The following is a 20,916-nucleotide window of genomic DNA, read 5'->3' as shown; positions in this document are numbered from 1 at the left end:
TGGTTTCCTTTGTTGTGCAGAAGCTTTTTAGTTTGCTGTAGTCCCACTTGCTTATTTTTACTTTTGGTGCCCTACTTGTGGTGTCAGATTTTAAAAAATCATCACCACGACTGATGTCAATGATACACGATTGTTAAAATTAAATTTTGAAGGATACTAGTAAGAATCCTGCATGTGCTGCATTTTAAGAACCTTCTACATTCCCAGAGTGTGTGCTATCTCGGTCCTTGCCAAGATCGCTCATAAACCTGCCACTAACATTTTCCCTCAAATTGTACTGTATGGCTTTTGTCATGATAGTATCAGACCTTCAAAGGTTAATCTTGTCAGATCAGGCCCCTCCTGCAAATGCCGTCCTTCCTCATTATCTTTCCTTTATCCTTCCACCCTTGTCTGTACCCAAATTGTGCCGTAACTGAGCCGTGTAACCACACTGTGATATTGCTACCGTATAAACATTTTTTCTAGCTCCCGAACTTTGCTAGGGGCTATGCGTAGCATTTTAAAAGTTACAGCTTCTCTCCTCAAAGAGTTTGCGTACTATTTATTGAAGTAAAACAGAGATAAAATATTTCCAACTCTTAGTAACTTGGAAGGTGATTTTCCTATTTAAAAAGGGTACATCATTACGAAATAGTGGACTTCAGTCCTTTTAAAGCTATCTGAGGTCTCAGATGCTAAAGAAATGAAGAAATGTTATTGATATCATTAAAGAAGTCAGAAGTCCACACTTATTATTGACCTGAGCCAGGGGCTAACATCTCAAAAAGAAAAGGTCTGCAGAGTTGAAATGATTTACTAAGGCTCGGGGCCAAGACCCTCTGAGTTCTTTGGCGGTAACACCCGGGGCTGTCCCGTGGGAGACCTGTAGTCCTACTAGAGACCCTTAGAGGTGCTGAGCCTTCTAAGCTGTGTCAGATTAAAAGGGATCAAGCCCTCACCTCCCAAAATTGCACTGCATGAGATTCAGACCCTAGGAAGGTTATGGAACCCGCGTCCCAAATCCATTCGTGAAGGGGCTCCGGCGGGCAGGCTTTGAAAGGAGGTGAGGACCCTTGTCCCAGAGCATCCCCTGGAGGAAGGGACGTTGAGGCAGCTCAGGGCGCAGCCCCCGTTCCAGGCCGGCAGAGCCCCACCCCCGCCCCCATCTTGGTCTCCTCACAAGCTCTGCACCTCTGGGTAACCAGCCAGCCTGTTACCTGACCACTGCGGGGTGGGAGAGGCGGGGTGGTGACAAGCAGGGGACGTTGTAGTCACTGTGCCCTAGGAGAGCCTCCGGATTTTCCAGGGTTCAGATAGAATTTGAGAGGACAACTGTGAATTCAAAACATTTGGTGATGGTGATGTTTTCAGAATTCAGAAAAAGCATCCGAAATCCTTTTTGTGGGAACTTTAAAGGGTTTATTCCTCTCTTCCTTACCCCCATTTCTTGAAATCTCAGAAACAGATGGGAAAGGGAAAAAACTGGAATGACAAAAGAAAAAACCAAACAACTGCATGCTGAACACGCATGGCCTTTCCATAGCTCCTCTGAAAGCGAGAAAAAGTGTAGGATTGTCCCAGCATTGCTTCTGGAATTTGCCATCCCAGAACAGTTCTGGTTTCAGTAGGAGGGTAGGGGCTCAGGGAGATGTGCTTTTGCTCTCAGCCGATTGAAAGAAAAACGGCACAGACTTGCTTAGAAGACACCCTGTGTTATGCAGGCCCATGTGGGTTGTGCGTTAACTGCCCCCAAATGAAAAAATGTTACTGCACATCCTTTCTTAGAGGAATAGAACAATGAGACTGACGCTGGCTTTTTGAGTGGAAATACAGGGCCAGAAGCCACCCGCTGTCTCCAGAAACAAAATGGCATGTCGTGCCTATAAATAGGAATTGGGCTGTGGGATTAATGATACGGCAGTTGAGTCATCTTCATTGTCAAGAGCAGGATTGCAAAGAATGTGGTGATGGATATTTGGTTAAAAAAAAACGAAATATAACAAAACCCTGCAGTCTGCTGGGATCCCCCAGCTCTGTCTGACCCTTTCCGCTCTGGAGAAAAACATGTTGTACTGAGTGTAGGGCCTGCTCTGCCTGGGACCCATCCATGTCCATGACTCAACTCTTCACACGTTGGCCCTCTCTGAATGCCAGCACTTCCTGCCATTGTTGGGCAGTTTATTAATAACTAACATAATAATGAGGGTGCCAGCTGTCTGCCGTCTCCCCTTCCAGAGAACTGATCTGATAGGGGTCTGCCAGCTCTATGGTCAGGGCTGTATTCAGCTTAAAATACACGGCCTGAAGTTGGTATCAATCCCATGATGTTTGGGGGCTTTTTTCTTCTTCTTTTCATCTTCATCCTTTTTTTTCTTTTTTTTTAAATATAGATTTTATTCCTACAGTTCAAATGTATTTCCTTTATGTTTTGCAGTTACTTTATGTCAATTATTTTTTAACTGGGTTATAGTTGTTTTACAATGTTGTATTAGTTTCTTCTGTACAGTGGAGTTCCCTGTGCTATACAGCAGCTTCTCATTAGTTACCTGTTTTATACATATTAGTGTATACATGTCAATCCCAATCTCTCAATTCATCCCACCACCCCCACCACCACTTTCCCCCCTTGGTGTCCATACGTTTGTTCTCTACATCTGTGTCTCCACTTCTGCCCTGCACACTGGTTCATCTGTACCATTTTTCTAGATCCCACACATATACATTAATATACGATATTTGTTTTTCTCTTTCTGACTTACTTCACTCTGTATGACAGTCTCTGGATCCATCCACGTCTCTACAAATGACCCAATTCCGTTCCTTTTTAGGACTGAGTAATATTCCATTGTATATATGGACCACATGTTCTTTATCCATTTGTCTGTCGATGGAACTTGGTCAGTTTTTTGCGGCCCAGCATGTGTGATCTTAGTTCCCCAAGCAGGGATCGAACCCACGCCCCCTGCATTAGAGGCATGGAGTCTTAACCACTGGACTGCCAGGGGAGTGCCGTTTTCATCCTTTCTTTTTGGCTCTCCTTCTACCTCTTCCCTCTGTTTCTCTCCAGCCTTTTAAAGGTTCCTTTATCCACTGCCTGTCTCTTCTTAAGTCTAACGATGCCCAGCATTCCCGGGACCTTTAGCGTTGGTCCCAGGCTCAGTGCCCTGCAGATGGGCTTAGCCAGCAGCACTGCCAGAGGGCTCGCATTCTGCCAGGGTGTGTTTGTACGGGACTGTGTAACTGGTGAGGGCTGCGAAATCTCTTTCTGTGGAATGGATGTTTCTGGCTGTGGCTTGAGCAGGACAGGCCTGAGTCAAAATTGTGAGAAGACAGCACGGTTGTCCCTTTCTGCTCTCTCACTGGGGGTAAAAAAAAAAAAAAAAAACCTAATAAACCATTTATACTGATATAGTTACACCCTCCCGTGTAAAGGAATATTTGCCTGCTAAAGAAAACCAGGGCAGAATGATAATCTGTAACCTAAGTGAACGACTTTGATGGAATTTTAAGCACTGAAAAAGATATATCACCATCCCCTCCCATAGCTTTTGCTCTCTTCCCATTTATGGAGACCAGCCTTCTCAATATTACAGTCGAATCACAGAATCTTGGAGCCAGAAGGATAAGCCCCCTTATTTCACAATATAAGGAATGGAAACCCTATAAATTAACTCATAACAGTAGTTTCAACTAGGTAGTTTACCAGATGCTGCTAATTTTTTAAGTCATTGGTTCACTTCTCTCCCTCCCTCCCTCTCCCCCAACCCCGAACATTTCTCTCTTTAATTATCTTTGTACCCTTCACCCTTTGGTGAAAGTGCCACTGAGCACTTTTTCTTTTTTTTTTCTGAGTCCCAGAGACTCTTCGCTGCCACCACATGGTGTTTATTTTCAAATTGCTCCCATTTCACTGCTCTTATACATGCACTGTTTTAGTTTTAAAATACCCGACCCTAATGAAAAGTTCTCCAGGCGTGCACTTTTCATGTGAAAAAATCACATTTCATTCCCTGAGACGCTCTCCAGAGATCACACACAGTTATCCTGAAATCTGCCAGGTGGCTTTATTTCCCGTGTTCTCTTAGGACATCTTTTCTGTAAGGAATTCATAATTGAGGATTTGTAAGGCAAATAAATATCTCTTCATCATAAAGGGTTCAGACCGTTTCCTTGTATTTATTCCTGGGGTGTCTGCCAAAACTTTTCCTTACAGCTTTTGTAGATCTGCTGGGAATATGCCTACTTTCTTTTTTTTTTTTTTTTCATAAAAGTCTAAACAGACAGATTGTCATTTCCTTCCCTTACTTTTAGGACAACAGATTTCTTTCTTCTTTGGGGTACTGTTTGTTTCAAATTTCCCCTGCTTTCAGAGAGGAAAGAACCCCTTCTGTCTCCTGAGATCAGCGGGGCTGGTCATCAGAATTCCATCTGTGTAAAAACAGATGAGCCCCGGTTCCCGACAATATTCTGTTTAAGAGGATGCGTTCTCATATCCGGTGCAGGGTAGCCCAGAGTCTTTTGAAAGATTGGAGCACATTCTCCGTCTCAGCCCGATGAGGACATCCTTCCCCATGTCTGCCGGCTGGGAGGGGAGCTGCTGTTTGTGTGGGCCGGCCCTCCCCACGCATCCTGTCCCAGGGCACCAGCTGCCCACCCGGGGACACCTGGAGTTCCCTAGCTGGAGCACGAGAAAGTCCGAGAGGCGGTTTCTCCAGAGGTGGCAGGAATATCGCCGTCCAACAACATCCCTAGCATCCGGGAGTTCACTCGGGAGATTTCCAAAGACCCCCTGAAAGTGCCTTTCTGATCTTCAGTGCATCAGACACTCCCGGCTGTGTTTGGATTGGAATTGTCTTCTTTGGGGTCAGACCTTTTTCTCCTCCTCTCAGCCAGCTGAGGAGTGACCTATTTCTATAAAGGATGTGGATTGAAAAATGATCATCAGATAGCCAAGAGCAAAAGACATGTTCAATCAGGGCTCATTCAGAGAGATGTTGACTGAGCAGTAAGCAGGATGAAAAGCTTTCCAGAGAGCTCATCTGATGCTGGCCCTCCCGGCACTGGACCACAGGGCGACTCAGCCTCAGATCTCATCAGCCCCGCAGGTTCATTGCCTAATTGGCCTGGGATGCGGCAGCTGCCGCCTCTGCCCGTCAAGTGCGCGGCTCACGTCCTCCTTCCTCCCGCTGGACAGCTTTTCACGGCCGGACGCGAGGCTCTCTGAGGGCTGGACCCACGTCCAGTTCCCTGTCTCCCCCGCCCCACCTTGCACACAGAAGGTGCTTCAGAGACTTCTGTGGCTGCCTTGGCGCATTTGAAGGACCCGTGGGCCCCTCCTTTCTGCCTACGTGTTCCTCCGCGCGGTCCCGCAGAAAGGGTCTAGGCTGGAGAGGCAGGTAGGCTGGCACACGAACCGTGTTGATTACAGCCAGACCCAGTTCCTGCCCTCATGGTGCTTCCATTCTAGGGAAGCAGCAGACCAAAGCGCCAAGTTGGAATCCCAGCTGTGCCTCCTAACATCCCAATGACCTCTTCTATGAAAATGGGGATAATGTTTCCGTGAGGATGAAATGAAGTAGAACGTGTGGGAAGCTCCTATCGGGAGCTCTGTAAAAATCCCCTCCCTTCCCTTCTCCCGAGTTCCCTGCATGTGCACCTTCCCCCAGCCTTCCAGCCTCTTGCCTGTTCACTGTTCTTCCTCTTTTACATCATGAGACTCCCCAGAATTGGGGTGCCAGCTCCTAACAAAGGCCAGGGGACACTCCTGAATACAAACAACCACAAATACTCATGTAGTGCCTATTACGTGCTGTTCTAACCATCTTGCAAGCCAGTGCAAATCAATTTCATTTGATTCTCCCAACTTTTGAAGAAGTCCTGCTTTTTAAATTTGTTTATTTATTTATTTTTGGCTGCGTTGGGTCTTCGTTGCTGCGCGTGGGCTTTCTCTAGTTGCGGCGAGCGGGGGCTACTCTTCGTTGCGGTGCGCGGGCTTCTCATTGCGGTGGCTTCTTTTGTTGCGGAGCACGGGCTCTAGGTGCGCGAGCTTCGGTAGTTGCAGCCCGTGGGCTCAGTAGTTGTGGCTCACGGGCTTAGTTGCTCCGCAGCGTGTGGGATCTTCCCGGACCAGGGCTCGAACCCGTGTCCCCGGCATTGGCAGGTGGATTCTTAACCACTGAACCACCAGGGAAACCCAGAAGTCCTGTTTTCATTCCTGTATGAGAAGGGAGGTAACAGATTTAGAGCAGTCATGTGACGTTGCCAAGTCCTCACAGCTAGTATGGCACAGAGCTGGACACAAGCCCTGACTTGTTAGCTCTAAACTACTAGGTGGTAGACTTCTGTCTCCGGAAGCTGCCAGACCAGTTGACATTTCCCGAGGTGTATTCACATCACTCTTTCCTACAAACTTGGTGCTACTTGAAAGTTTGACCACCACCAACAACAAAGTGTTTACTCGCTACTTAGATCTTTCAAAAGCATTCAGATCACTCCTGTTTTTCCTTGGGTTCGTGCACCAGTTGATTATGCTTGGACAGTCCTTTCTGACTAGCGCTTGGCTACCGCTCTGTCACTCTCTACGTTTTGAAATCTCACTCTTCTGGCTCCGGTAGAGAGCATCCATCCGTCTTCGTACTTCATTAATCCCGAACAAAGCTCAGATTAAACTCTTACTTAGTATTCAGGTTTACAGATAATTTGCTTTGGCCTGTTGATAAGATCAGAGGTCAGAGGTCAGTCCTTTAGGTGCCGGTCGATAATTAGACATTTCCTTTTGATTTGAAGCAAACTATAGCCATAGTTGGGAGAAGGACCAGAGTTGGAGGGATGCTTGTCTGTTCTGGAGGCGGAGATGGGAAAGAAAAGAGGAGAAAGATGGTGCCGTATGTAAGGGTCCTTTTGTAAAAATTGCAAAAATGACTGCTAGAGGTGAGAGGGAACTGCCTCAGTAAGCTGTTTATTTCAGGACTAGATTCTTCGAGTTTGGAGGAATCTTGGGGGTTAGTTAATTGGTCGTTTTCTAGTTGGGGACATCATGGCTCTGAGAGGTTAACAACCGGAGATCTGACACCAACTAACAGCTGACGTGTTGGAAATCCAGGTGTCTTTCATCCTTCACTGCTCCTCTAAAAGATAGCGGATTTCCATCTTGTTAATTTCTAAAGGGCTAAACGTATAACCTTGGAGTGGGGTTGCCTGTGAAAAGGCACGTGTGTGTTCACATAACCGGAAATGGACAAATCATCGTAACTGAGAGCTTCTATACCATTCATCAAGTGTAGGTGCTGACTGGAAATTATTTCTGTGTCTAAAATCATTTTAGATGTGCTCACAAACCTTTAGTTTGCAAGAGTCTCGTTGCCCTGCGCCCCTGAGGCTCTTCTGACGGCGTTTCTCCCTGGATTCATTCTGTTCTGTCACTTGAGAGGATGAAGAGTGACTCTCTGCCTCTCTGGCTGGCCTTCCTTTTAGATGTCACGCGTGCCATTCAGGGGACGTCTAGAGGGTGAGAACATCAGCATCTCGGAGCGCTTGGGGCTCCTCCTTCTGATGCTCTTGAGTTTCCGTCAGTGCTTTGTGCTGTTGGTGTTGTCATCTTGTCCCTGGGCACTCAGCTGCCTCCCCCCAGGGTTTGCACATTGGCCTGGTTGCAGGTAACACCCCAACGGCTTCAGATCCGACAAGCTCCAAGAGAGAGCAGCTCTAAGAACTCAGCACGCTTGCCCAGACGGTGCATTTCCTTTACAGAAACAGAGGCACCGGGAACCTCTTTTTCAAATGCATTGTGACCAGAACCCCACGGCAGAGCTGCCCTAGCTTGAGGGTGGAGTGGGGGGCCCAGAACCTGCCGAACCCCTCGACTCCGTCCCAGCCTCATCCGCAGGCGCACCAAAGGCATAAATGCAAACCCAGGAGCTCAAGAAACGAAATTTGAAAACAGTGCCTAGACCTCTGTTGCTCCTTCTAATGATGAGCTTTGGAGCCCGAGTGGTAGCTGCGTTGCACAGAGCTTCTCTTCTTCGGCAAATGGCCCCTTGAGTAATGGCGAGGAAGTCATTTCAGTCATTTCTCTCTTTCTAATTCTAGCCAGTATGTCCCCGTGTGGGTGTGCGCACTCACTCCAGTTAAGTCTACCCTAGATACGGAGGGTTTACCTGTCCCAGGCACAAGCTAAATGCCGAATGTGTGTGATCTATTAGTCTTTACAGCACATGCCGCGGAGCGGCTGGGCCCGTGAGCCATGGCCGCTGAGCCTGCGCGTCCGGAGCCTGTGCTCCGCAACAGGAGAGGCCACAACAGTGAGAGGCCCGCGTACAGCAAAGGAATAAAGGTGTGAAGCAGAGCCAGCCAGCATTAGTGGTGCCAGATACGGAGAAGGCCTCTTGAGCCGTCACTCTGTCTTATATGGGTTTGGTATTTAGGCTAATTATTATAAGTAATCATAATTTAGGGAGTGCTAATGAGCTCAAGACCAAAGCTTAACTAATCCATAACTAGAGATCAGATCATCCAAAAATTCTGGGCTTTACCACCCAGAGTTTAATGTTGTGATTCTTGTCATTCTTGATAGAGTTCATTGTTAGATTTGACTTCATAAATCACCATCTCCTATTGAGAGGTTAGGCAGGGGTGAGAAGGAAAACAATGAATTTTTCATTTGTGCTAGAAATCCTTTCATCTTCTTGGACCCAAGTTTCCCCAGGTGTGTTTTTCAAATCTAAAGTCTGACTTCCTTCCAGTATTATTTTACCTTCTTATTAATTCTTTAGATGATGGAATAATAGAGCGTAGCTCGTTAAATTTTCCTGCGTCTTCACCTGTGACTGTGACTCAGGGAACAAGATTAAGATTCAGAATGATTTAGCTGTGTTACCTTAGATGAATGTGGACTGGAGATAGTTCAGGACTAATAAGCTCAGGGTAATTGACATGGGGGTAGATAACCTGAAGCATTTCAAAAAGGGGAGCCTGCAATAATGTCCAACACGTGTCACGTGAGTATGACACCATGTGGATTTAGTATGAGAACCATGAGGTAATGGAGGCTTCCTGAGGGTCAAGCTCTCGTTTGAGTTTGCTGTTGAATTTGGAAACATGTGATTGAAGCAGGACGAAATCCAGGAAAGAGCTACAAAAATGATTAAAAGTTTGGAAGGTCGATTCTATAAAGAAACAACCTACAGGTACTAGATTTCTTTACGGAGATGAGATACAACTTAATTATAGCATCCAACCATACGATTGACAACATTTATTCGTTTGTTTATTCAAGCTAATATTTATTAGCTACTGTGGAGGCATAAAGATGGTACATTCCCACAGTGATGGAGATTCTCTGTTTCAAGCTAGAACGAGTCAAAATGTATTGTACCTAAACACTGAGAATTCTTGAAGATTAGGGATATAAGAACTTAGGTTCCTGGTAATTGAGGGAATATGGGGATTCCTGCTCAGAGCCTAAATAAGAGTCAAATCTTATATTTATGGGGATGATTTGAGCATCACAGGGTTGTTGTTGTATTTTTTTTTATATTATTTATTTGACTGCACCAGGTCTTAGTTGCGGCATGCGGGCTCTTTAGTTGTGGCATGCGGGATCTAGTTCCCTGACCAGGGATCGAACCCCGGCCCCCTACGTTGGGAAGGTGGAGTCTTAACCACTGGAGCTCCAGGGAAGTCCCCATCACAGAGTTTTTGATACCAAAGCATAGAAGTCCTTTCTAGTCTTGTGATTCTGAGACGCCTTCTTTAACCACTGGAAGAAACAGAACAGTCGACTCTGGGAATTCTGATTGGATCATTGTCAAATCTGTCATTCATTCACTGAATTGTGCCGAAATGTTTCCTAAGGAAATACCATTCCTACCCCTCCCTCCAACAAATCCCGCTAGAATTTTTACTGGTATTGCAATGATTCTCTGATTGAGTTCCTGAAGAATTGACATCATGACAACGTCTGGCTTCCAATCCATGACCAGACTACATCTCTGTCTTGCTTGAGGTCTTTCGTTTTTCTCAGCCGAGCATTCTCCTCTTCATTGTAGAGATCTCGTCCGTCTTCCATTAGATGAATCCCTAAGTATTCGCTGTCGTTTGATGCTGTTGCAGATGGCGTGATGTGAGCCCTTTGAAGGCGCGCCCAATAACGCCCATCCATTTCTAAGACTCCCGCTCTCCATGGACACGAGAAGCAAGCACTAGTCGGCTTTTCCTTTCTCAGGGAGCCAAGGCGCCTTGTCTAGCCATCCAGGTAGAAAAGGCATCATAGCTTCACCGCAGGAAACCTATTTCAGAATGTAAACATTGCAGCCCAGAAATGATTCTCTGGTCTACCCTAAATCTCTCCAGTTGGCATTTCAGCGTATTTTCCTTTTGTTTGGTTTACAGTTTGCCTTCCACAAAGGTTTCCTATCTAGCAGTCTGCTATTTGAATCATCAAGCAGATAGTTCTGTGCTGCATATAAAAATATGTATAACTTTTATTAGGAGGGAATGTGCTCATGATACAGTCTCGAGTTCAAAAACTACAATACAAATTTAATGTTATTTTTAAAATATATGTGCTTAGGCAAAAGGGCTAAAAGAAAATGCAAGACAGTGGTTATCTCTGGGTGACTAGCTTATGGGTTCTTTTCATACGTGTCTACATTTTCAAAATTTTTATGACAAACATGCGTTATCTTTGTACTAAGCAAAAATAAGCGTTTTTAAATAGAAAAGATTAAAACTTTGTATTAAAATGGCTGGCTTAAACTTGACTTTCCCCTTCATGGTATAAAACGTCTATTAAAATTTGCTAGTGAAATTAAAATGGGTGTGTGACATATCTTAAGCTAATCAAAGAAGAGGCGTGTAAATTTCCCCGCCTGTCCTTCTGACCAGCTGTAAATTACCCAAGTGCTGAGAATCCGCTCCTCACGCTTGGAGCTCGGAGCACCTGTTTTATTTCACACTCTCTTGATTCCTGGGGTAAATCCCACAGTCACAGCGTGGGCTCCGGTTCAGTTCCTTTGTGGTCCAGATGTGCGTCCCCTCGTCAGCTGGCCTAGTAACCCCACTGTTAATTGACAGGTTCTCAGGAATCAGATAGCTCGCAGTCGGCCAAGAAAGACATGCTGGCAGCCTTGAAATCCAGGCAGGAAGCTCTGGAGGAGACGCTTCGCCAGCGGCTGGAAGAGCTGAAGAGACTCTGCCTCCGAGAAGCCGTAAGCATCACTGGTTCGTCCTGTGGGACTCTGTGTTGTCTGTGCCCTCGTCTGTCCTCACGTATTTATAAAAGGCAAGGGTAGGCGTCATAAAGGGCATAAGAGGGGAGCCAGCCCTCTTCTGTTGACGACCCCCAGCCCCCGGGATAAGCCCCGTCAGAAACGGGAGTCTTGGACCATAATGAAAACACTCTGACGGCAGTGAAAGTGGGTCCTGGCAGAATCCCAAAAGGGACCCCCCTAGGGGCCAAATGACAAGTAGTAATAACAGTCATAATAACGACTGTAAACAGCAACATCTGCATGGTGCCCCGTAGTTTATAAAGCATTTCCTCATATGATAGTTCCCACGCTGGATGGAATGCTTTGCCAGCTTCCTAAGATCCTGTGCCCGAGTTTATCCTTGTGGTGGCTTTCGTTTCTCTTGAGTGTATTTCAGATTTATCTCTGGAAATCACAGGGAGGAGTACCTTTGGGGATCACCAAGGAAATCAGGATTTCACTTGATATAAAATCCCCTTCAAAACTCATGATCTGGTGAATGTTTCACTTTTTTTTTTGGTAGCTGATGCATTTTTTCCTTTAGCTTTCCTTTTTCCTTTAGCTTTCCTTTAGCTTTTTTGGTAGCTGATGCATTTTTTCCTTTAGCTTTCCTTTAGCATTTTTTCCTTTAGCTTTTTTGGTAGCTGATGCATTTTTTCCTTTAGCTTTCCTTTAGCATTTTTTCCTTTAGCTTTCCTTTGTTTGTTTTGTTTTTACAGTAGGTCCTTCTTGCTTTTCTGTTTAAATATAGCAGTGTGTATATTTCAATCCAAACTTCCAATCTGTCCCCCCCACCTTCCCCCCCGGTAACCATAAGTCCATTCTCTAAGTCTGTGTGTCTGTTTCTGTTTTGTAAATAAGTTCATTTGTATTAATTTTTTTAGATTCCTCATATAAGCAATATATGATATTTGTCTTTCTCTGCCTGACTTATTTCACTCAGTATGACATCTCCAGGTCCATCCATGTATGCTGCAAATGGCATTATTTCATGCTTTTTAATGGCTGAGTAATAGTCCATTGTATATATGTACCACATCTTCTTTATCCGTTCATCTGTTGGTGGGCATTTAGGTTGCTTCCATGTCCTGGCTATTGTAAATAATGCTGCAGTGAACATTGGGGTGCATGTAAACTTTTGAACCAAGTTTTTCTCCAGATATATGCCCAGGAGTGGGATTGCTAGATTGTATGGTAATTCTATTTTTGTTTTTTTAAGGAACCTTAGTACTGTTCTCCATAGTAGCTGTACCAATTTACATTCCCACCAACAGTAGGAATTACATGCTTCACACCCTCTCCAGCATTTATTGTTTGTAGATTTTTTGATGATGGCCATCCTGACTGGTGTGAGGTGATATCTCATTGTAGTTTTTTTTTTTTATATAAATTGATTTATTTATTTATTTATTTTTGGCTGCGTTGGGTCTTTATTGCTGCGTGTGGGCTTTCTCTAGTTGCAGCGAGCGGGGGCTACTCTTCGTTGCGGTGCTCATGCTTCTCATTGAGGTGGTTTCTTTTGTTGCGGAGCACAGGCTCTAGGCGCGTGGGCTTCAGTAGTTGTGGCGTGTGGGCCCAGTAGTTGTGGCTTACGGGCCCTAGAGCTCACAGGCTTCAGTAGCTGTGGTGCACAGGCTTAGTTGCTCCGCGGCACGTGGGATTGTCCCAGACCAGGGATCGAACCCGTGTCCCCTGTATTGGCAGGCAGATTCTTAACCACTGCACCACCAGGGAAGTCCCTCTCGTAGTTCTGATTTGCATTTCTCTCTGCGATGTTGAGTGTCTTTTCATGTGCTTTTTGGCCATCTGTATGTCTTCTTTGGAGAAATGTCTGTTTAGGTGTTCTGCCCATTTTTTGATTGGATCGTTTGTTTTTTGGATATTGGGCCACATGAGCTATTTGTAAATGAAATCCTAGCCTAGTCATCTAAAAAAATCTTTTAATTTTAGGCAAAGCAATGCTTCCTCAAGTGTATATATACACAAGGCTCATGTCTCATTGGGATTTAGAGACTGTGGCAGGTCACTGTCTCTATTTATTTGAGCATCTGTTTCCCCCACCTTCTGCTTATTCCACAACTCCTTGTTATCATGTTTGAAGACTTGATTTTTTAATGCATCTCGCGTTATTGTGCGTATGTGTGTATGCACACACGTGTGCATGTGCTTGCACACACACACCATGGGGTGGGAGCCCTCAGGAGAGAGAGTGTTCTGTATATAACATTACAAGGAGCTCTGTTGGTCAACAGTTCAGAAAGGGAAGCGGAAAGAGGTTCCCAAACTAAGTTGAAGAGCTCTACTCCCCTCCCCCAGTCCTAATGCCTTGCCCCAGGAAGAATGAAACAAGGGGCCACAGAATGAGACCATATTACAGTTCAGTTTGGCTTAATTATGCTCTGGATTGATTCAAACCGGAGCCGCTCAAAGCAGACCCACATTAGCGCAAATCCTTTGCAAATCTTGGGGAAGCAGTTGTCCCGGCTGGGGGATGTGCTCTGAGATACTGTTAATATCAGCAGTCTTTTTGTAAAGAATACGCTGGAAGGATTGAGAAAACATGGGTGTGGGTGCCTGCATTTAATAATTTGTCAAGCCTTGTTGTGTTTTTAATAAAGGCAGCATCCCTAAACCCAGCAGGGGTTCAGCATCAGAAAACTGGCGAAACATGTCCGGGCAAGGTTAACACGTCTAGTGAAGGTCTCTGTGCCTCTCGTAAAAATAAAAGCAAAATAACGAAAACAAAGCTCCTGGACACAGAAAACAGAACTTGAGCAGCAGAAGAAACTTCACGAGAAGCCGGCCACATTCTCCTGACTCCTCTGAGGTTAGGGGACAGGAGAACTTCTGTCCTGACTCTGTCCTGCTCTTTCTGTGTCACACACACCCCCCTCAGCTAAGGGTGTCCAGCAGTACTTTTTGTCCCCTGGGGTGTGGGGCAGCCAGAAGGAGGTGCTGTGGGAGCGTCTGGCAAAATATAACCAACATAAGAAGAGAAAGGGAACCAGGCCGAGCCCTCCCCAAGAGTGTGTTAAATTCCTCCTTCCCCAGGCGGCTCTCGTTACACATGATGTCAGATTAAATATGGAGAATCAAGGCCTGGACTCAAATACCTCCAAGCAGATGGTGGAAAATCAGTAGCTTCATTTTTGAAAAAGATATTTTGTTTTAAAACCACAGACTTTTTTTTTTTTCTTCTTCTTCTTTAAAGTTTTATTTCATTATTCTAGGGAGGCCTGGTACTCTTGCTGGGACAATACAGATTCTCAATTTGCAGTAATTACTAATGCAGCTGTTCAGTATTTCTTTTACGTTGTAGTAGCTTCAATTCACAAACTTAGAGACAGCATTTAAATTTTTCATAGATTTTAAAAAATTTTTATTTTATATTAGACTATAGTTGATTTGCAATGTTGTGTTAGAAAACCACAGGCTCTTTGGAGTTATAAATCAATGGCCATTTTAACAACTTTCCCCTCCTTTTTATAAGTTTCAAAGTAAAAAAGAAAGTCCTAATAGTATAAAATCCTCAATATGTTATTTATAGGCAAACTTTTAGGGAAGCAAATAAAATGTTGCAGAATAAACACACAACTACTTGGGAGACATTCGAACCGTGTTTAGAAAAAGAAGAAAAAAAACAGGGAAGAAAACTGCAGAGCATTTCATACTCAAAGAGTCGGCCACTGTGCTCTGAAATGCTTACAGTGAGGAATAAAAAGTCCAAGAGGTCTTTTTCCAGTGGCCTGAACCCAGGAGGAAAGAGGCCCAGGATCGCAGCGAGTGGGTGTGCTGGTACGTGCCGGGTGTACCCCCACGACACACACATGCCCCAGTGTGTACAGACACACACGCCAGTGTGTACACACAGCAGTGGCACAGGGAAGCCATGTCACTCCTCCTGTTAGAAGGTCAGACTGCCCGTGGAATCTGATGATCAGGGCTTTCCTGCCCTTACGAGGCTGCCCGGCACAGAAGCTGCTTTCTGCATGGGCGATGGATGTTCCCGAGAAGAGCCCGCCTTGGGTCTTTGTGCAACATCTGTGTTGATTTGGGACTAGAGACCAGGGCTGAGCTCTGCCTGGAAGGGCCACCGGTCCCTTGGAGGCAGGCAGTGGGTCTCCCAGGGTTTTCTGGTCCCTGGAAGTGACTCCTTGCATTGGACGCCTGGGCTCTACCACGTGGATTAGCTGCTGACTCAGATTTTATCTCTATTGAGCCCAGACATAAGCTGCTCATATAAAGCCTAATTCTAACGCTGAATCATCCCACAGACCTTTCAGCAACTGCCCGGGACCATCGTCACCACGGTGGTCTGTCAACTAAATTCACTGCCGTTATACTCAGAACAGTTAGATTTCCAGAGCCGCAAACGCACATACACCAGATTTTTTTTAAGTGGCCTTGTCAGTAATATGGTTTATATTTTGTTTCGACTGAAACTCGTATTTGTACACATTTAATGTCTTTTCAACTCAGCCTGTTCCCTGAGCATCTGGCCAGAGTAGAATAATTATTACTCATTCTCAGTTTCTAGATTATATTATAATGCCCTTTTCTGGAATTTGCCATATAGATACCACGCTTCCTAAGAAAACTCATTTGAAAGACCCATTTTAAACTCAGATATTTGGTGCAGTGAAATAAGCACAGAGTTTGGAGCCGGAAAGACCAGAGATCTCGTGTTGCCTCTGCTCTTACTGGCTGTGTGGCCTCAACAGGTTCGTGGTAGACATGCCAGACACGTGTGAAATTAACAAGTGAATGAAATTTGGGTTTTTATGATGAAAATCAGTAGCAATTTTATTTACCCGACAGGAATTTACTTTGGGGAAAATCTTTTCCAAGTGCCTCTGTTCTGGAAAGGAAGGACTATATTCTCCTACGTTTTTGGAGAAATGAAATTGTATTGTGTAAGATTATGGTTTGGAATCTGTGCATTGAATCTGTGCTTTGAAGTGTGTGTGTATGTCCTAGAAGCCAGTCGTGTACCCCACTCTGACTCCTTGTCCCCTCGTGCTGTCACACTTCTGCAGGAGCTGACGGGAAAGCTGCCCGTGGAGTATCCCCTCGATCCAGGAGAGGAACCACCCATTGTTCGAAGAAGAATCGGGACAGCCTTCAAACTGGACGAGCAGAAAATCCTGCCCAAAGGAGAGGTACGTGCTTCTCTCTGTGGCTGGGTTCTCTTACACCCGCCTCACTTTCCCGTTCGTGAGGGCGCCTCGGGATTCTATAAGGATGTTTCGGGGTTCTGTGAGGATGTTTCGGGGTTCTGTGAGGATGTTTCGGGATCCTGTGAGGATGTTTCGGGGTCCTACGAGGATGTTTCGGGGTCCTACGAGGATGTTTCGGGATTCTGCGAGGATGTTTCGGGGTCCTACGAGGATGTTTCGGGGTCCTACGAGGATGTCTCGGGATTCTACGAGGATGTTTCGGTGTTCTGTGAGGATGTTTTGGGGTCCTACGAGGATGTTTCGGGGTTCTACGAGGATGTTTCGGGGTTCTACGAGGATGTTTCGGGGTTCTACGAGGATGTTTCGGGATTCTGTGAGGATGTTTCGGGATTCTGTGAGGATGTTTCGGGATTCTGTGAGGATGTTTCGGGATTCTCCGAGGATGTTTCGGGATTCTACGAGGATGTTTTGGTGTTCTGTGAGGATGTTTCGGGATTCTGTGAGGATGTTTCGGGGTTCTACGAGGATGTTTCGGGGTTCTACGAGGATGTTTCGGGATTCTGTGAGGATGTTTCGGGGTTCTGTGAGGATGTTTTGGGATTCTGTGAGGATGTTTCGGGATTCTGTGAGGATGTTTCGGGGTTCTATGAGGATGTTTCGGGGTTCTATGAGGATGTTTCCATTCTACCGGATGCCATTTCCTCTCTCCTCCTGAGTTGCTCCCCTTTTACCTTAAGTTCGCTGCTTGGTCAGTATGTGGCTCCCATTGGTTGGATTGGCCACCTTGCGTTAATCTGTGAGCATTTTGATTTCTGTGGCGGCTGTGTGTCTACGTCGACAGGCCTGTCGCAAGCAGCAACGTTAATGGGAGAAGAGTCCATAACACTCACGTGTTCTTCTCCCAGCTCTTTGTCACTGAGAGCCAAGCGTACTGTCTGATCTGTGACAGAAAACGACCAAAGAAGAAAGAACACTGAGGGCCCGCCAGCAGGTGCAGAGATGCCGCTGGCTGGGGAAAGACAGTCGGGCCTGGCCTCGGTGGTCCTAACCCCACCCGGCTGCTAAAATCACTGCCCAAGCCTGAGCAAGATGCTGCGCCTTCCCAAAGCACCCCTCGCTTTACCCTCTTTGGACTAAACCTCGGTGGGGGCTGGGACTGGAGAGTTCAGAACTGGGGGCAGGGGAGCCTTGGGTCTCCAGCTGGTTAATAAGTGATCCAGTCTCAAACCAAGAGAAATTCAAGGCCAGGCACACCTCAGGCCCTGGGGGCACGTCCAGGAAATGTCTTTCCAAATTTATTCCGAATACAGTTACTCATTACAATGCTATCGAGCAGAGGGCTTAAAAGGGCAGGAATCGAAGCCAGTGGAGACAGGAATTCAGTGCGTACTTAGTCTTTTTATAAAGTGAGAGGAACCGATGTTCTCACATGACACGTGCAGTGGGTGAGCATGCGGCTGAGTTGAGAGGGGAACACATGTGCCCTGGAGACAGCGGAAGGGGTGGCTCGGTCTCCTGAGATCTGTGATAGCAGGTCCCCATCCCCGGGTGCTGGGAGCACTGTTGGACGCGCCAGAATGCTTCACCCAGCTCTGGAGGCGCTTTTCTCCTCTTCTGTAAAATGAAGTTCGGAACCCTCATTTCTTTGGCTGTCGCTGGGATTAAGAGAGCCAGTGGACGGAAAATATTCAACTCGGCGCTGACACCTGCTGGACGCTCAGTAAACATGAGGAGATGTTGGAGAAGGCGTGCTGGGCTGGGGCTGGGCCTGGGACTTTACCGGGGTCAGAACTGGGGTGCAGGCCGGTGGGACTTAGGAAACCATCTGGTGGAGCGTTTTTCAAACCCAGCTGTCATCCGAATTGCCTGGAAGCTTCCAGTCCTCTTGTGCTGGGCAGACACCTGCACTAAAGGATCCGGGGGAGAACCCCCATGTATGAGCGCCACCCGCCTGCACCCCGTGTTCTTCCCAAGGTCCCATCACACCTACTCGTGGTGCCTCCGCCTCCTTCACGCTTTACAGTAAAAGATGACTTACGCTCCCTGAGAATCCCGCTCCATCCCTGTCTCCTCACCTGTCCCTGCAGACACTGCTGGGAAATGCCTGTTTCTCCTCGGGATGCCCTTGACGTCCTTGTTCACACGGCAGGCAGCCATCTGCGCAGATGGGCTGCCAGCCGCGTCCTTGGCTCGGTTTAAGCAGCAAGCGTGTGTCCTGGGTTCCCACAGAACCCCGGGTCGGCGTCTTGGGCCAGGGCTGCCCTGACAGCCCGCGAGCAGCTGCGAGCCTTTGTCCTTGGTGACTTGTGTGTCTCAAGGCCCCGGGCAGGAGTCCCCCTCGCCACTCTTCTCCAGGGAAGAAACGCAGCGGGCATTTGCGGGCACTGGGGAGTTTATTAGACCCTTAATGTTAATAATGGTTCCTTTAATGCTCATCTCTGGCTCTCACCCCTAGGCCACCTCCCTTCAGTGCTCAAGAGGAGGTGAAGTCCACCTCAGAGTTTTGTACCTGACGCAGGCACCCAGCCTGGCACGTGGGGCTGAGAGGCGAGGCTGTTGTATCGGCCTGTAATTCGGAAGGTCTCTTGGCCCCAGCGACCTTGGTGATCTGTTCCTCCGCGGTTAAATCCGTTCCTTTCGGGCTTTAGCCAGACTGTGGATCCCCCCAGAGCAAGATGCGTGGTTGGGCTCCCCTGGCCTCGCTGGTCGGCGTTTGAAAAAGGCACCAGATGAGCCGCAGAGAAGCCACAGCTAATATGCTGGCGCTGCTTTCATCCTTTGGGTCCACCAGGCATCTTCTGGCAGCCGCAGCTGCTTTTCTGCCGGGTCCAAAACTCCCTTTGAGGGAACGTTCATCCATGGGCTCCTCTCTGCCACAGTGAGGGGTAGAGGAGGGAGGGAGGCACACAGGAGAGGAGGGAGTGCCTAAGAGTGGTCCAAGGAGCAGGGGACCCGGCTCCACCACCGGCCGTCCACACTTGGGGCGCGGCCGCTGGTCACCAGTGGAAGTTTTACGTAGAGGCAGGCGTGAGCAGACAGCCGGAGCTTGCGAAAAAAGCTTCCAGAGGACGCGTGAGTGAGTGCGGGCAAGGCCCAGCATGAAGGGCTGAAAATGCGAGAGGCAGGGCTTCCCTGGTGGCTCAGTGGTTGAGAGTCCGCCTGCTGATGCAGGGGACACGGGTTCGTGCCCCGGCCCGGGAGGATCCCACGTGCCGCGGAGCGGCTGGGCCCGTGAGCCATGGCCGCTGAGCCTGCGCGTCCGGAGCCTGTGCTCCGCAACGGGAGAGGCCACATCAGTGAGAGGCCCGCGTACCGCAAAAAAAAAAAAAAAAAAATGCGAGAGGCAGAGGGTGTGTGTGCAGGGGGGCACCCATGGGAGCCCCCTGTTAGCCAACGCACAGCAAAGCGCGACAGAGGCCACTCTGAAAATAGCGCTGCCCCCTCTGCCCCAAATGGGAAGGAAACACCAACCCAGTGGGCTCTGGATCTCCAGGAAGGCTGAGTCTTTGAGAGCCTTGCTGGAGACCTTGGAAATGAACCCTAGTGACCCCCAGGCCTGCAACAAGGAAGCTCCCCGCTTCTCAGGGACGGTGCGTGTCTCCAGGATGGAACAGGGGCCGAGGGTCTCAAAAGTGGGCGTGTCCAGGGCCCAGGCTGCCGCGGACCGGAGGGGCGGGCCGCTGCGGGGCGGGGCCGGGTTGGCCTCCAGGGACGGAGGCTCGCTGGCCTGGCGCGGGGCAGGAAGACGGGTGTCACCCCGCTCGGCATCCCCCTACGTGTGGTCTGCTTCTCACAGGAGGCCGAGCTGGAACGCCTGGAGCGGGAGTTTGCCATTCAGTCCCAGATTACGGAGGCTGCCCGCCGCCTGGCCAGTGACCCTAACGTCAGCAAAAAACTGAAGAAGCAGAGGAAGACCTCTTACCTGAATGCACTGAAGAAGCTGCAGGAGATTGAAAGCGCAATCAACGAGAACCGCGTCAAGTCTGGGAAGAAACCCACCCAGCGGGCCTCGCTGATCATCGAAGGTCAGTGCCAAGCCCACTCCCCACCGTGGGTGCCGCCCTCCCTCCACCGACGCTCAGAGGACTGGGTCTTCGTCCAAGGCATGAACCGAAAGCCCAGCCCCCTGAGCGACCTTGCAAGCTGCTTAACTACCCTGTGCCTTAATTTTTCCATCCATAAAATGAAACTAGAAAGAAGGGATGACACAAATCAAATGATCATTGTTCCTCTTGATGGCCTCTTGGGAGAACGCTCCTCTCAATCCTCACCGGGAGCTGAGTCCGGGGCCAGCCCAGGCTCCAAGGTCCTCAGAGACCTGGTCACCCTACCCAGGTCTGGAAGGAAAGGTGGGTGGCTCAGGTACCCTGAGGCCAGCATCCCCACAGCCCTCCTCTGTCTCCAGGGGCTCCTGTCCCAATGCTTAAGCTAGGGAGGACTGGACTGCCCCCCTCTGGTGGTCTAGAGCCCCAAACTCTGATCAGAAGGGTTTAGGAGTGGGTGGGGAT

At 47.9% G+C, this 20,916-nt stretch overlaps 1 protein-coding gene across 5 annotated transcripts in view; it reads left to right on the top strand.

The window, feature by feature from the left end:
• Window positions 1–20,916, top strand: part of FRMD4A (FERM domain containing 4A) — a gene marked incomplete at both ends in the record, with an annotated part of 616,891 nt that overhangs the window by 573,486 nt on the left and 22,489 nt on the right. For all 5 annotated transcript variants that reach the window (XM_082854721.1, XM_082854724.1, XM_082854723.1 and 2 more), the window contains 3 exons: window positions 11,056–11,189; window positions 16,268–16,390; window positions 20,205–20,433. In XM_082854721.1, the coding sequence (XP_082710847.1) occupies window positions 11,056–11,189; window positions 16,268–16,390; window positions 20,205–20,433 (486 nt within the window). The remainder of the gene's footprint in view (window positions 1–11,055; window positions 11,190–16,267; window positions 16,391–20,204; window positions 20,434–20,916) is intronic.

The sequence above is a fragment of the Leucopleurus acutus genome, assembly GCF_964270905.1.
Source record: "Leucopleurus acutus genome assembly, chromosome: 1".
In the NCBI taxonomy this organism is placed as follows: Eukaryota; Metazoa; Chordata; class Mammalia; order Artiodactyla; family Delphinidae; genus Leucopleurus; species Leucopleurus acutus.
The sequence above is the reverse complement of the archived record's forward strand: the minus strand, read 5'-3'. Positions and strand labels throughout refer to the sequence as shown.